Raw genomic sequence first — 16027 nt, forward strand, 5'->3', positions numbered from 1 at the left:
TGTGAAAATTAAATGAAATACTATAACTGGAAATATTCTGCAAATCTTAAGAGATTGCAACGTGTGACCTAGCTTTTTAATATATGTTCATCACACACACACACACACACACACACACACACACACACAGCATATTGTCAGAATGGACTCCCTGAGTCTCAACTCAAGTGGTTAAGTATGTCCCACAGGTTTTAATAAAGCAATACCAGGAAACTAGTCTTCAACCCATCCCCCACCTGCCAGATTTCATATACAAATTTCACTGTCCAATACAGTTCTTGGCAAACTATTTTTCAACATTTTTCCTAGTGTTTACTAAATGTGACCTCTTGTGTTCTGCTTCGTGCTTTGCTGACTGACCGTGAAATACATCTTGTCAGTTCTCTCTTCCCTTTGCCTAGGCAGCTGTCATGTACCTGGAACACTGCTCCTCACTGCTCTGGCTACTTTTCTCTCCTGTGGGTTCCTCTTTCCCTCTACTGGCTGCCAAGGAGAAGCACATTTATTGGCCTTACCCCAAGACAGAGGCCTGCCTTGTTCCCTTCCCCCCTTTCTCTTCAGTCAAAAGTCACCTGCCAAAGGCTGGTAGTTGCTGCCTCCCCTGTCCACTGCCTCACATTGCCTCTGTTCAGGTCCCTTTTTGCAGCCTCTGCTGAAGTCTGCTGGCCCTGTTTGCCAGGCTGGCATGCCAGCAGCCTCCCTCCTGATCCAGCAGTTCTCTGGGCTCCTTCCAGGAGCCCCCTGCCCCCCCCCCCCCCCCCAGCTCTGCTCTAATCTTCCTCCAGCCCTCCTTAGCGGTTCATCCCCAGGGTGTTTGCTGCCTCTTTTCTCAGCTTTGGTTCTGCAATTGCCCCCTCCCCAAGGTCTTTTTCCCAGATGTGTTAAGAACCCTTTGGAGTCCCAGCATTTACAAATGTGTTCACCACTCATTCAACAGGACAGTTTGATGCTGATTCTGAATTTGACTTGTCTCCTACCCAAAACATGTGCTGATTCCCTGAACCTGTTAGGCAGAATACCATGATCCTGGGAGATACCAGGCCACAGGATTAGAGGACTCTAACAAAAGTTCTTCATGGCAGATTTGCAATCCTTATCATTTGAACTTGGTCGGACCTGGTTATTGACCCACACAGTCAAGCAACTCACAGGAACCTGCATGTTGTTCTGATTTCCAGTGCTTTTTGAACCTCTCTAACTATATGCCAAATACTCTTCAAGATGAGGTCAGGGCTGCTCCTTAGCTTCTAGCAGGGTCCACAGCCCAAGCCCCACCCAAGAACTGGTTGGGGAGGGGAGCACTTGCTTTCAGACATTAATGCAGGGGACAAGGAGAGATGTGGGAATGGAGTCTCCCGGGGGTCCCAGGTATCATGTATGAAGGCAGAAAATAAGGAAAAAGAATTCATCACCAACTAGGGCCCTGCTCAAAGGCAGGGTGCCTAATTCAGTGTGCCCTGAGGTAGCCAAGAGGCAGTCTTTAGGAGCCTTTTCCTTTAAGAAGCGCGCCTGCGTGTGTTTCAGGCCTTGTATACCCATGTGGGGCTTGTGTGTGTGTGTGTGTGTGTGTGTGTGTGTGTGTGTGTCTGTGCATGCTCGAGCGCGCGCGCGTGCGTGTGTCTATGTGTGTCTGTGTGTGTCTGTGTGTGTCTGTGTGTGTCTAAGACTGGGCGCGCACGCGTGTGGTTGTGCACGCGCGGGGCCCCGGAGATCACCGCAGACCTCGAGAAGGAGGAGTTATGTAGATTACGGGTGAACATTCTGGAGGGGAGCGGAGAGGAGGGAAGGAGCAGCTGAGGCAGTGAGCTGGGAGCGGCAGGGGCCCTTCCTGCAGAAACTGGGGGCACCCGCGGCGTAGGAGGTGGAGGAGGCGGAGGACGCACGGGCTGGAGGCGGCGGCTGCGACTCGGCGGCTCTGGGAGTCAGAACCGCGGGTGAACTTGGGCGCCACGTTCTGGGGCGACGGCAGGGTGAGGATGGTGAACACTCGCCGCCGCTGACCCTGCCTTTCATCCGCTCCTCCTGGCTTGCTCAGCCAGTCGCTGATCTCCTCCACTGGAGGGGTGGGTGAACCTGCGAGCTTACAGCCCACCCGAGGACTTTTTTTGAAAGGAAACGAGGGAGTGTGCTTTGGGAAAGAGGGAGAAAACACAGGGGAGCTCTTCCATCCTTTGAGGCACAGTTCACTATGATCTTACTCGCATTCAGCACTGGAAGAAGGTTGGATTTCGTGCATCGTTCAGGGGTGTTTTTCTTGCAAACCTTGCTTTGGATTTTATGTGCTACGGTCTGCGGAACGGAGCAGTATTTCAATGTGGAGGTAAGAGTAGAGCGCTTTCTTCCTCTCCCATCGCCTGGCTGCTCCCTGAAACATTTCCTTCACTCCTCGGATCCAGGAGCATATTGTTTCCTTTGCAACCAGCCACCGAAACCCTTGTAGAGTTTGCCCATGTTGTAGGGGATGGATGCCTGGAGACCAACAATCCGTTATCCCCAGCTGCACAAAGCACGATGCTGCATGCTGCCCAGAGAGTCATTGTAGCATGCTGGAGCTTTTTAGCCAGGGAAGAGGCAAAGCTCTATCGAGTGCAGACGTGTAGCTTTATAAGAAAGCTTGAGTTTATGCTGGATACACTGCTAGGGAAACAGCGTTGATGGCTGGCATCATGTGCCGCCTGGGTATTGTTCCTGCAATATTTCTGCTTGTGGTCTGTGCCTAACAAAGGGAGGATAAAATCAAAGAATCCAAGGAGAGTATGGGAATACTCGATATGCTTAATAACATCACTTTGTGATAAAACACTCCAGCAGACAGTGTCTTTCTATTAGACATAACTTAATACACTTGTAACTAGATCTAACTGTACAGAGCACATGAAATCCATCGCCTTTAAGTGCCTACTCTCTCCCTTCCCAGGGGACTGGAAATAAACGTGGCCCAGTCTAATAGTTCGGAGGTGTATTTTTAATTTGATTTCACACTGACATGACAAAGCCTAAATTTCTTAGATTGCCATTTGGTTTACTGTGACAGTTTTGGGAACAGCTCACAGAAGCAATAGGGAACTTAAGGATAAGGACTTGTCAGACCTTTGCCAAAGTACTCTTCCTGTCATCAATGGAGAACTAAAGCCAGTCATGTGCGGTAAATCAATGAAAGGCGTGCACACCTGGGCTGTGACACAGTTCCTTACATTAACATTGCACTTAAGGTTGAGACTGTGGGAGGGTCTGGGTAAAACAAACTTCTCCTGATTAGCTACTAGGACTATATATCTTAAAAGAATTATGAGAGAAACTGCATGGATTGGTTTGATAGTTATGTTGTTGTCTTGGATCTTCCTGTTGTGGTGTTAGGAGCTGTGTTAACACAATAGCAGGACCTGTTGCACAGGGTTTGTACATGTTTCATCCAACGAATTTATAAGGAACATGTCCATAATAAGTGCCATGTGTGCAGGCAGAGTCATCTATGGACTGACTGTATTTGGACTCCATATAATGGGGCAGAAGCGATGTATTTGAAAAAGTAATTGCCATCCTCACAGGAAGTAAGGAAGTTTGCAGATATTAAGTAGGAATATGTTTCAAAGAAACAACTGTTTGAAAACCAAAAATAGTTTAACCCTTTGAAGCACCCAGCTTGATTTTTTTTCTACATAAAAACAGCAATATTAAGAAAGGTCCAGAATTTTCTTGGTGGTATATTTAAACTTTAGAAACTACATGCCAATATGAGTTCTGTACTAACATTTAAATCAAGAGATAATTTAGTTGAAATAAAAGAGTATTTGAGTCATAGGCTGAAGGAATGAAAATGGCAAGCTGTTGTTTATAATGCTATATACAGAAGGGGCTGTTGCTTGGTGGTAAAGGAGACTGTGGTGAGGGGGTGAGGGGGAGGCAGTTAGAGTAAGTGTTGGCTAGCATCTAGCTTCCTATGGGAATCTGAGCCTGGGTGAATAGCTGCCTGCTTTGGGAAACTCTAACTTACATTTACCAGATTGAATGACATCAGTGTTTTGATGATGATTAGGTTTGTTTTCATGAAGTTAGCTTCATGAAATACATATGAGATTATGTTTCTTTATATGGGAAGATCTCAGTTCAAACAGATGTTGTTACCTGAAAGAGGTTGAAATACTTTTATGAAAATGATTTCATTTTGAATTTCAAATATCTGTCTCTCAAGACTCATGTGAAGGGTAGTCCACAGAGACACTTTCCCATTTTGGGGGGTTAGTTAAATTACTCCAGCCATGTTTATTGTACAATGCAAAGATTTAGCTGACAGATGAAAGAGTTATGTGCCCTCTGAGACTTTAGTAAGCTTAGTTAACACAAAGGGAATTTTCTAATGATTTATAGGCGATTGTGTTTCACAGCTTGTATTATTTCCAAGAGCTTTGTAAGTTCTTTAGTACTTCTTTGATTGGATGACTTTCTAAGCCTATATGTATATTATATATGTGTTTGCATGTATATATGTATATATTACAAGTTAGTAAAAGTATAATACAATGCTGTTAGTAAAATTAAAATATTATATATAACATAAGGTAATAGGAGTTTTCTGACTTGTGTCTATGCCTAATGAAAGTTTACTAGATATTTTTTCTAATAGGAAATGCTAAAGGAATAATACTCCATTATTTCTTTTCCAGGCGAAAAGAAATTGTGCTCTTACAGTCTTGGTTGCAAAGCATATACACTGAGATTGTTTTATTCCATTGATTCCCAAAGCAATATTTTTAAAAAGTGCAGTAATAGCATAAATCATGCTTGAGACTCATAGGATTCTGATTTTTTTTAGCCAACACACTTAGTTATTAATTTGGAACAGAACTTTAGAGAGATGCCTTTTATGCTGACAACTAAGATTACATTTTTTAAATTGCAGAGCTTAATTTGCGATTCTCCCATAGTTTTCGTCTGTATTATTTAAGGTTGAAAAGCCTGAATTATTTTAACTGTAGGAGGTGCTGGGTGGAGGTATTCATGTTAACTCTTTCCTGTTTGATGTTCTTAAGAAAATAAACATTTAGTGTTCCACTTTCAGAATGGATGCTAGAAAATGTTTGATATTCTTATGAAAGCCAATGGTAAACGGATATTTTTTAGTTTTAAAAAAGCAAATAAAGTATCTATTAAGTCAAGAAATAGATACTATCAAATGTAATACTATGATTAGATTTCCCTGCATTTCTATACCACTCCTTATGTTGTAAGTGAATATTCATTCACTGAGGTGAAAGTCACCACATTACAAAGGAGTAGCATGAGTAATATTAATTGAAAGACAAAAACTGCTGTCATTGGATAACAGTCTAAAACTGGGGTAAATTATTAACAAGAAGTTGTGATTTGATTAATTCCTACACTCTTAAAATCATTTTATTTTTAATGTCATTACAGGGAACTAGATATTTTCACGATTCTGAGGCTTACCTTTGATGCATACACATTATTTTGTTATGAAATTTGAAATACATTTTAGTTTGTGATGCCAATAATGTCGATTTTTATAGAATGTCATGCCTATGCATATCCTTAGATTGATTTTTTTAAGAATAATAAGTGTTTGTTAAGAGTGAAAATATTTAAAGGTAGCTTGATGGTAAAACCACGTAAAACTGAATCATGCATAGGGCAAAGTGGAAGAGGATGATTATGGTTTGGCGGAAAAATAATCTTGATGAAGCAAAATTTGACTTCCTTAAATCAAAGAAATAAGATTCTATATGCCATACAGAAGAGTTATCAAAATTGGTATGCATTGTGAGTGTAGCCATTTCTTAAATTTTCATGTATTTTGTTTATGTAACTGGTTGTTTTCCCAATCAGTGTTTTCAGGTTAGTCTGATGTATCCAAAATGCGAAAGTTTGATTTGGATAGCTATGTACTGCATTTCAATGTGCCAGTAATTGATTATGAGATGTTTTAAGAGATAAAAGTACTTCTATTTTTAAAAAGTTCTGCATGTTGTGATGTTTCATTGCTTATTTCTTGATTCCTATTGCTTAAATGTTCAAGATGGATTATTTCGTTTGCTCTTAAAAATATGTCTACATCTAACCTCTACCTACAGCATTCCATAAGTCTGGGTCAGAGCAGCTAATGGCTCATCTGCAGCAAGGTTGCTATGACTAATTCATAAATGTGTGTGTCTGCTGTGGGATTATAGGCTGAATGAGACACTCCACATGTGCTGGCCATTTAAAAATGTTTCTGAGTGCCAAAGTCTGCAACTAGGTGGTCAGTAGTTAACAGTACAAGGCTCTCCCAGCTGCTTGCTCTGTCTTACTTTGTCTCTGCCTTTCTCTTTGGAAGTTGTCTAGACAGATTCTGCCCAAATCTAGCATTCTTTAGGGAGATATTCTGAAGGCAGACAGAGAATGTGTCTAGTAAAGTCCCCTGAGACCTGCAGGTCCATCTTTGTGTGCCCAGTAGGATTTTCTTTTTCATCACCTTCTAGAAAATAAAGATCAAGTTACACTCAATAACCGTTTTGTTACCTTTAAAGTCAAGTTATTAGTGACATATTGAAGTTTCTGTTTTTTCGTATTCAGGAAATGTGTTAAGTAGGAAATTTTAATGAACTTCTTCAGATTAATATTTATTATTCTAATGTTGGATTAGTGGTATTACATTTGAGTTTATTTCATTTTGAGACTCTCTGCAGCTATCCACAATATACATGGTCTGAAGATTTGCAAATGACTAAAAGTTTTTCAGGCTAAAAATGAATATCCATGAAATATGTGACTCCATGTGTTGGATTTATTCAGTGTTGGCAGAGAAAGATTTATTTGCTCAGGCTCCTTTGGGAATTTTCTGGTCCCTTTGTCTGTCATCTATGTTGTAAAAGTTCCTTTTCTGGTTACATTCCACTACAGTTTATTTCGGTATCTGTGGATGTAATTATGTCTATCACATTGCCTTTTGTGAAGCATTGTGCTTATGAAGAACATGTATCCTGACACTAGATTTCCTGGCTTCTATCTAATCCCATTCTTTCTGCTGGAACACTAATCAGTCTCTACAAGTTAAAGTTCACATAGTTGAGAGATGAGGATACTCTTTGCCGTGTAGCTTGTTTTGATGATTTCAAACACTGAATATCCTATGCATATATTCACATGCATTGTTGGAATCATTCCTGAATGATTAAATATAACACTCTTTAGGTATCAATTACTAGTTGTAAGTCAGTATTGATACAGGACATTCTTATGATGGGAACAACATGTAATTTCTCAGGTTAGAACTTGTCAGCTAGTAAGAAAAATATTCATTTCAATATCTTTTCTGTTTTTATATGGTAATGTACTAAAAATCAGTCACACCAACACCAGTACTCTTTATTCCTGTGAGTTTTTTCTTAGACAGTTTAGCTCAAAAATGTGATTTTCACATTTTGTCTTGTCATCTGTTACTATCACAGAATGTCAAGTTCAGCTTACACTTTCTATTACAAGGAAGAGTTTGCTGAAATCTGTTCCTAGTTTAAGTAGTACCATGAAAAATAAATAGTACTTTATAATTCAAAGGACCTGTGCTTTTTTTTAGTCAATTGAGGACCAAGTTTGTTCTCTCTAAGCATAGGACTAACATTCAATATATAGAGCAGTTGTATTAAAACTTTGAACAAAGACAGAGAGCTAATAAAATCATTTTTATGTAACCTTGGGAATGACAAAATGATTCCTGATGGAGTGTAGTGGACCATAAAGTAGGTGTCTCAGGATGAAGGCATCAGCTCTGGTTTGTCCCTCATTGCTTTGACCATAGGCAAGTAGTCTCTTCATTTTCATTTTCTTTTTGGTTTTTTGAGACAGGATTTCTCTGTATTGTTTTGAAGGCTGTCCTGTAACTCACTCTGTAGGCCAGGCTGGCCTGGAACTCACAGAGTTCTGCCTGCCTCTGCCTCCCTAGTGCTGGGGTTAAAGGCATGCCCCACCAACGCCTGGCTCATTTCCATTTTCTAAGCAGTGAGTATTAAAATAAACTGTGGATACTGATGTGGTGATTTTCATTAATCTTGGACTTGACAGGCTCTACAATCATCTTGAGACATACCTCTGGATATGTCTGTGAGGGGCTTTTATATATTACTATAATTACTTAACTATGGACTAAATAGGAAGGGGTGTGGAAACTGAGCTTCAGTTGTCACAAGATCCTGCTATATTATGAATTTTCTTCCACATGGAAGTGTGCCCCCCAGCAGTGAACCCAAATAAATCCTTCCCTTGAGTTCCTTAAGTAGGGATTTTCACATAGTAATGACAGAAGATGGAAACAAATAAAAAAAAGAAAAACAAAACAAATAAAACAAGCCAAACTAACAGAAAGGTCATTTACAGTAGTTAGTCTGTGGTTCAGAACATGGGGTTTATATAGTACTGCAATATCAGAGATTGGATGTACCTAATTATCACTAAATTTGGGGACAAATTAGATTACAAAGGTAGATATTTAACATGTTTTCTAAAATTAATACCTTGGGTTATGCCTGGTTACAACTTACATCTAACCACATTACCATCTCTAGCAACAAAGGGCACTTCATTCTCAAAATCATCTCAGTCTCCCTAGTAGTAAAAGTACTGGTATCAGATAATATATAAGTTTAAAATCAAAATTTTACCAGTGTACCAAATTTTAAAATTAAATATTAGAAACATGTAAATGTTATTTTACAAAATTATATACAATACTTAAAAGTGGTAGTTTATAAAGAAAGAAAAGGAAGATGCAGTAGCTTGTCTGAGATTTTTTTGTTTTGGTGTTTCTCAAGGTTGATACCTATCTATCATCTATCTTTCTGTTGGTATGCCTGTCTTTCTACCTATCTATCATCTATTATGTATCATCTCTACCTATCCCTGTCTGTCTGTATATCTGTTTGTCTTATTATCTGCCTATGCATTATGTGTCTTCATTTTGCCTTTTGTGGAAGATCATTTTGACACATTATCTGAGTGCTAGTTTATCTTTCCTGCAACTTATTTATTTCGACTGTGAGAAATCAGGTTGCATTTGTTTCATAAAATATTTAGCTAATATAATCAACATGAAATTCCAGGCAAAATAAAAAATGCTAAGTAGTTACATAGGTAAGGCCCAAGAAACAAAATGTCTCTTGTCTTGCTTTTTTAGGGAATTTATTTGTGGATTTTTGAGATCATTCGTGAAACCATCCTTGACTGATTCTTCCTGTCATTTAGCACTCTGAGTGCATGCTCTGTCATGGTGTTTCACCACCAACATCAAACTTTTTTTTGTTTTGTGTGTATGTGTGTGTGTGTGTGTGTGTGTGTGTGTGTGTGTGTGTGTGTTTGAGTTTGTGACTAGCTTGTTGAGCCACATAGCAAGTTTGATTAAATGTGACCTCTGGGTGTAGTATAATAAAAGAGGCTAGAGGGCACAATTGAGCTGTTTAATAAGGACTACCATGGCTTAGAAGAACTTGGTTTGAAAAAAATCAAAGAAACTAGGTGGAATCAGATGTCACAGAATGACTCATAGATAATCAGAGTTATGAAGAAGCCAGTGAGCATGTAACATATGGTTTAAGATTTCACCTGGCTTGAATGGCATTCATTTGTAACCAAGATTTATATATTTCCTGAATGAAGAAGGAAATAACATTTCTTTGGGAGAGAAATATTCTGAGCTTAACACTATGATATAGCACTGCTTTATATATTTGCTTCATATATTATTCTTTGTACTTGTGGAAAAGTTAAAAACCTATATATCTTCAGTTACTGCCCTTGCCTTAAGACGAAAATGACTCATGGTCTTAGAGCAGAGGTAGTATGAATTTAATTTGATATGCCTGTTATATGTTTGTAGCAAAAATCTAATTTTACAAGTACAGAAAGGTTATTTAATCCTTTGATATCTACTTGTGTTATTATAATAATATTAATTGGGATCATATTAAATGAATGTTTTCCAATAAGGACAGATTTGCAAATATAGTTTATGCCTATTGTTTTTACCATATGTAAGTCACAAAATCATGAAACTCATTAGATTAAATAGGAACTTCAAAAGTCTTTTAATTTAAAAATATTAGACCCCTTTTATGAAAGATTATTATGGGTGAAAAGGATATGAATAAGAAGACATTCACTAATACATTAATGAGTACCAACATTTAATTAAGATATAACCTACTCACAAATGTCACTCAGGTTTTAGAAAATGTGTTTCTGTTGAGTAAGTTTAAAGGTATATAGATAAATAAAATAACCTACGTTCTCAGGAGGTATAGTTCTTGAAAGGACATAAATTATTTAAGGGGATGGAATTATCTAGTATTTGTTTCAGCTACACCAAATAGAAGGCAGAATAAACCTTTCTCTTTTAGGGGATGCTGGATGCTGTCACGAATGGCATTTTATATCTCCAAATTGTGTGCACTTGATGTGACAGGAGGGAAATACAAGCACAATCCTCAGCACATGGTTGACATAATCAAACTCAGTGGATTTCACTGGTAGAATTCTCCTATGTGAAGTTGTCAGTTAAATCAATATTATGTGCTAATGGTTTGTAATGATTGATGTTTGTCTTTGTTTAGGTATCTACCTTTTGAACATTCATTCCTTCTTTAAACATTTGCTTGCCTGTTTCTTCTCAAGGGTCTATTTGTTTCTTCTACTTTGTGTCATAAGCCATCTAATACTTTCACAAATTTTCAGAATCTGTTGTATAAGTTGGGAAATGTTATGAGAAACCAAATGTCTACCACTCCGTTTTTCATCATGAGTGAGATGAAAGAGCTACAAGTAGATTTTAGATAATAATAGGGGCCAGCTGCTTGTATAACATTAAGAACAAACGTAGAAAGTCCAGAACATTGACAGTTACAGATAAAACCTTTTTTGCAGATTGAGCATTCTTAGTATTGCAGCAAGTTTCCCATGCTACTTTATGTGTAATTTAGGATTGCTAAAGTGGAATTTGCTTGCAACAGGTTTGTGATCTTCACTGTTCATAAATAGCACAAGTCTTTTTTTAATTAAAAATTTAATTTATTTGACATACCAACCACAGTTTCCCCTCTCCTCTCCTCCCATTCCTTCCACCTATGTCCTTTTTGCTCCTTTTCTCCCAAGTCAGAAAGGGTAAGTCGTCCCATGGGAAGCCAACAAAGCCTGACACATTAATTTGAGTCAGGACCAAGCTCCTCCTCCCCATAATTCAAGTCTTTAATGACAGCACAGAAACAAGTTTACATTGATCACCCCTGAAAGTGAGAGTTGGAGGAGTTTTAAGTTTTTCTTCCTGCAGTCACTCTCAGGACTAGAGAACAGAAGTAGACATCTTTTGCTACTAAATATTCATTAGAAAAACATCTAGCAAAATGGAAAGACTTCTGATTTCTTCAGATGTTTTATGTTAATCACAAAAAACTTTGTTAAATAACAAAGATTGAATGCTGAAACCCAAGAAGTGCTTAAATATCTTGCATTAGCATATGTCTTCATCACTATAGTCTTGTGAATACCACAACTCTTTCCCTTATGCAGTGAGGAGTTAGTCACAGAGAGGGTAAAGATCTTGACACAAACATATTGAAATAGAGTCTTTGGGTGAGAAGCATAGAATCAAACTAGTGAGTGTGTCTGGAACCAAGTTTCCTAACTAAGTTCGGGTGAAAAGTAATTTCCAGGTTCCCTGTGAGGAATGTTGGATACATTCCCATTTATGACATTTTCATACTCCAACCTAAAGATAAATATTTAGTATGCACAATAGATTTGAGGAACCTATTCTAAGCAGAATCTTATAGGAGCAAAACTGAGTAGGAGTTCCTTTATTTGATTGCTTGATTCAACATTGATTATATAGACCAATAAAGTTTTAATGTAAAATATCTTTAACATTAAATGTCTAATAAATCATTAGGTATTTGTAAACTCTCTAAGACTTAATTTGAAGTTACATATGATAGTAGATGATTTGTAATCTTATTCCTCAACTATTAAATCTGTTTACTATTAAACATGATGCTCAAAAGTCATAAATATTTCATCATATTTTATGATGAAGGAATTTATTGTAGAAAACTTCCATCAGAAGTCAACATTATGGATCCCTGCAGGAGAGGATGTGTTTGTGAGACTGTGGATTTGTATGTGACTATAGACTGTTATGTTATATGCTGAAGTTTAGGTGATTTCTGTGATAGAAGTTAGAAGATAACAGATTTACCATTTCAAAATGTTTATTTGTAATGGAAAGGAAACTTCTTCAGAAAGATAGAAGGAGGGAGGGATAGAAGGCAGAGAGAGAGAGAGAGAGAGAGAGAGAGAGAGAGAGAGAGAGAGAGAGAGAGAAGATACCTCAAAAATAATGAAGTAAATATTCAAATTTTGTCAACATGCCTGTTATCTTGTCACTGCCAATTTTGTACAGAGTCCAAGTTGGTGACTGAGCAATAGATATTGGATAACATCTTTTGATCTTATGATCGTTACTGTGTGCAGCTTCCATGAATCATATAATTTATTCATTATTATTTTAAATGAGATGTGTGCTGAAACTAGTTTTCAAGCGTAATACTATAGCTCACTTTTTGAAATCCTCAGTGTTAAATAATGATTCCATATCTGTCTTGTTTCAGTGTATCAGAATGTGTCTGAGACCCTTAGATGTTGTGTCATGCACTGTAAACTTGAGTGAGTTGAGTTGCTGACTCATTCTCCAGGTACATGTAAAACAGGGACAATAATAATCATGTTGGATCTAAGATTAAAGAATTGCAAATGGATCTTGGACAAAGAAAAAATAACATATTTGAATTTATCCCTTCTACTTTAAAATAACTCTCAAACTGTATAAAATAAATGAAACCATGTTTCTTTTTTTAAAAGAAAGGGTTTATTTTATTTATTATACTTTTATTGAAATATATTTTTTTAATTTTTAAAATTTAAGTTATAAACAAGCTTGTTTCACATGTCAATCACGGCTTCCTCTCCCTCCCCTTCTCCCCTGCCCGCTGCACCAGGTCCCCCAGTCTCTCACCAAATCTCCACTCTGATCCCCAAGGAGGGTGAGGCCATGGCCCTCCATGGTGGATCTCCAGTGATTGTCATTTCATCCAAGGCAGGGCCTAGGCCCTCCCCCAAGAGTCCTGGCCGAGAGAACATTCCATATTGTGGCATGGGTACTCAAAGTCTATTTGTATGTCAGGGATAAATACTACCCAAGGCCCCATAGTTTACCTAGGCTTCCTCACTGACACCTGCATTCAGGGGATCTGGATTAGTCTCATGATTTTCACACAGCCATCTATCTGGGGTTCAATAGCTCCCGCTTGTTCAGGTCAACTGTTTCTGTGGGTTAAACCAGCCAAGTCTTAACTCCTATGCCCATCAGTTCTCCCTTTCTGACACTGAATTCCAGGAGTTCAGTTCAGTGTTTGTCTGTGGGTATCTGCCTCTGCTTTCATCAGTCGCTGGATGAAGGTTCTGTTTCTCACTCTCTGTCAGTGAGTTGTATGCTGGTACTCCTCTGATTCATGTCTAAAATCCATAAATGAGTGAGTACATACCATGTTTCTCTTTTTGTGAGTTACCTCACTCAGGAAGGTTTCTTCTAGTGCCATCCATTTGCCTGCAAATTTCAATATTCAATTGTTTTTATCTGCTGAATAGTACTCCATTGTGTAAATGTACCACATTTTCTCAATCTACTCTTCAGTTGAGGGGCATCTAGGTTGCTTCCAGGTTCCGGCTATTACAAAAAATGCTGTTATGAATGTAGTGGAACAGATATCCTTTGTTTATAAGTAACTTAATGTTTAGTAGAGAATATGCTGTCTCTGGGAGTTGGGACGTGAGGTGTGCTCTGCCTGTAATGGTTTTCAGCAAAGTGACCAAAAGGGAAAACCTTGGTTTGGCCATCCTTGACTCACAAGATACAGAGGAAACTAAGCTAGGGGAGACCAAGGTCCCTATAGTTCATAGGTCAATGTACTGAAAATGACATAACTACAAAGAGTGAAGACCTGAATGGTCTGCGAGAGGTTTTTCCCCTTGCAATTGCTTTATTTCCCTGTGAAGTGACTACCCAGGTAGATGGGAATCAGCCAAATAATGTGGAGGTATGTAGTGGTGTGTATGAAGCAACAGCAATAGTGCCCAGTGCCCTACTCAAGCCAGACAGGAAAACCTCATTTTCACTGGATATTTGTAGAGTACCCAAAATTATCTTGTAATAGTAAGTGGGAAATAACTAGCCCTGAATGCAGCATTAAGTGTTTCTCTTAACAATTCCTAAAGGTCTGAAAGGTTCAGATCATTTCTAAGTGACTTAAAAATGAAACTCTGTAGTGTTTATTGGATTAAATATCTCATATGCCAAATGATAAAACTCAATATTTGTCATCCAATAAAAACTTACCAACATGAGGATGTGGAAATTGATCTGTCGGTTAAATGTTGGCCACACAAGCATGAGAACCTGAGACCAGATTTCTAGCACTCACTTTAAAAAGTGATTGTGGCAACATGTATCTGAATTTTGGAGTTAGGGAGGTAGAAATAGGGGCATCCTTAGGACTCCCTGGCCAGCCTGTCTATCTGAATAAGCAGATCTCATGTAAAGATACTGTCTCTAAAAATAAGGTGGAGAGTAAATGGGAAAGGCACGTGATGTTGTACTCTAACCTTCACACACATGGCACGTGATGTTGTACTCTAACCTTCACACACATGTTATGTGCATGAATAGTTCCTCTAGAGTATGTGTAATTCACTAAAGAGCAGTTCTGAGTAAAGAGAGATTTCATTGTTTGTAAGCCATTCCCAAACATTAGATAGAAGTTAAAATTAGAATATTAAGAAATTACAACTCTACTATCTATGTTTAAAAGTTGAAACATGGAAGATAATCTGTAAGCAGATACAAACTTATAAAATTACAAAATTATAGTAGGTAGATTGAAAATAAAATTAAGGTTAGAAGCACATTAGGTATTACTGAATAAAAACTAGGTCACAACAACAGAATGAATATGTATATGAATCACCGAGAACAGACAATTTAAACGTAAGCAGAATGTGCAAGACCATAATATATATGTATTTTAAATATGCTAAGGAGAGAAATAAGCAAAAAGGAAGGAAGAAATAAAGAAAGAAAGAGAGAAAGAAGCAAGATGAAATTTTCCCAATAATTTTGTTTGAATTATGACAATTCACAGATCCAAGATCACAAAGATGACACATGCCACAGAGATGATCATTCTCGATGTAAATCAGATAGATTGGATAAGCAAACTATCAAGGGAACAATATTAGACACAGACACGGAGATAGCTTATACAGCAAAGAATTTAAAAAGGAAGCAAGATTTCTTGTCAGAAACAACACCTTGACATAGTAAAAAGAAACAAAACCAAGTAAAACAAAACAGTTAGCTTAGAATTACACACTCACTGAAAATATCTCTCAAAAATGAAGCCAAAACAAATAACTTTTAAGCTTACAAGGTCTGAATATTCAAAAGCATTCCAAATATGGGAACACCCACCTGTGTGAGCAGGGAAAATAAATTCTAGTGGGTATACAGCTAGTATAAAACAAGGATGAATTGGGTTAGAGAGATGACTCAGGGGGAAAGGGTGAAGTGATCAATGTACAGGTTGAAATATCTGAGTTTTTAATCCCTAGAACTAATGTAAAGGCTGGGTATGGGAGCCCACAGAGTCCCAGTACTACAAGGAGATGAGAAGTGGGGACAGTAGAACTTACAGAAGCCCATGGACCAGTTGGACTGATATATGCAGCAACAAAAATGTGACCGTGTTTCAAATAAGGGATCAAGTGAGGACTGGCCCCAGAGGTTTTCTTCTTGCTTCAATGTGCACCCTAGTATTTGCACGTCTCCCTCTCATAGACTGCCCCGCAAACACAAAGATTAAAAGAATGATAAACAAGAAAGAAATGTTATAAGTAGTAACACATGAACTAACCCCTAAATAATTAATGTTGAGTAACA

The 16027-nt window shown here is 38.0% G+C and overlaps 1 protein-coding gene across 1 annotated transcript in view; it reads left to right on the forward strand.

Moving 5' to 3' along the window:
• Positions 1 to 1613: 1613 nt before the first annotated feature.
• The window catches only part of Mmp16 (matrix metallopeptidase 16), a 233848-nt gene continuing 219434 nt past the window's right edge, over positions 1614 to 16027 (forward strand). Inside the window, exon 1 of the mRNA XM_005066812.4 lies at positions 1614 to 2320. Within this exon, the coding sequence (XP_005066869.1) occupies positions 2189 to 2320 (132 nt within the window). The 5' untranslated portion in view covers positions 1614 to 2188. The remainder of the gene's footprint in view (positions 2321 to 16027) is intronic.

This window comes from Mesocricetus auratus, unplaced genomic scaffold (assembly GCF_017639785.1).
Source record: "Mesocricetus auratus isolate SY011 unplaced genomic scaffold, BCM_Maur_2.0 Super-Scaffold_6730, whole genome shotgun sequence".
Classification (NCBI taxonomy): domain Eukaryota; kingdom Metazoa; phylum Chordata; class Mammalia; order Rodentia; family Cricetidae; genus Mesocricetus; species Mesocricetus auratus.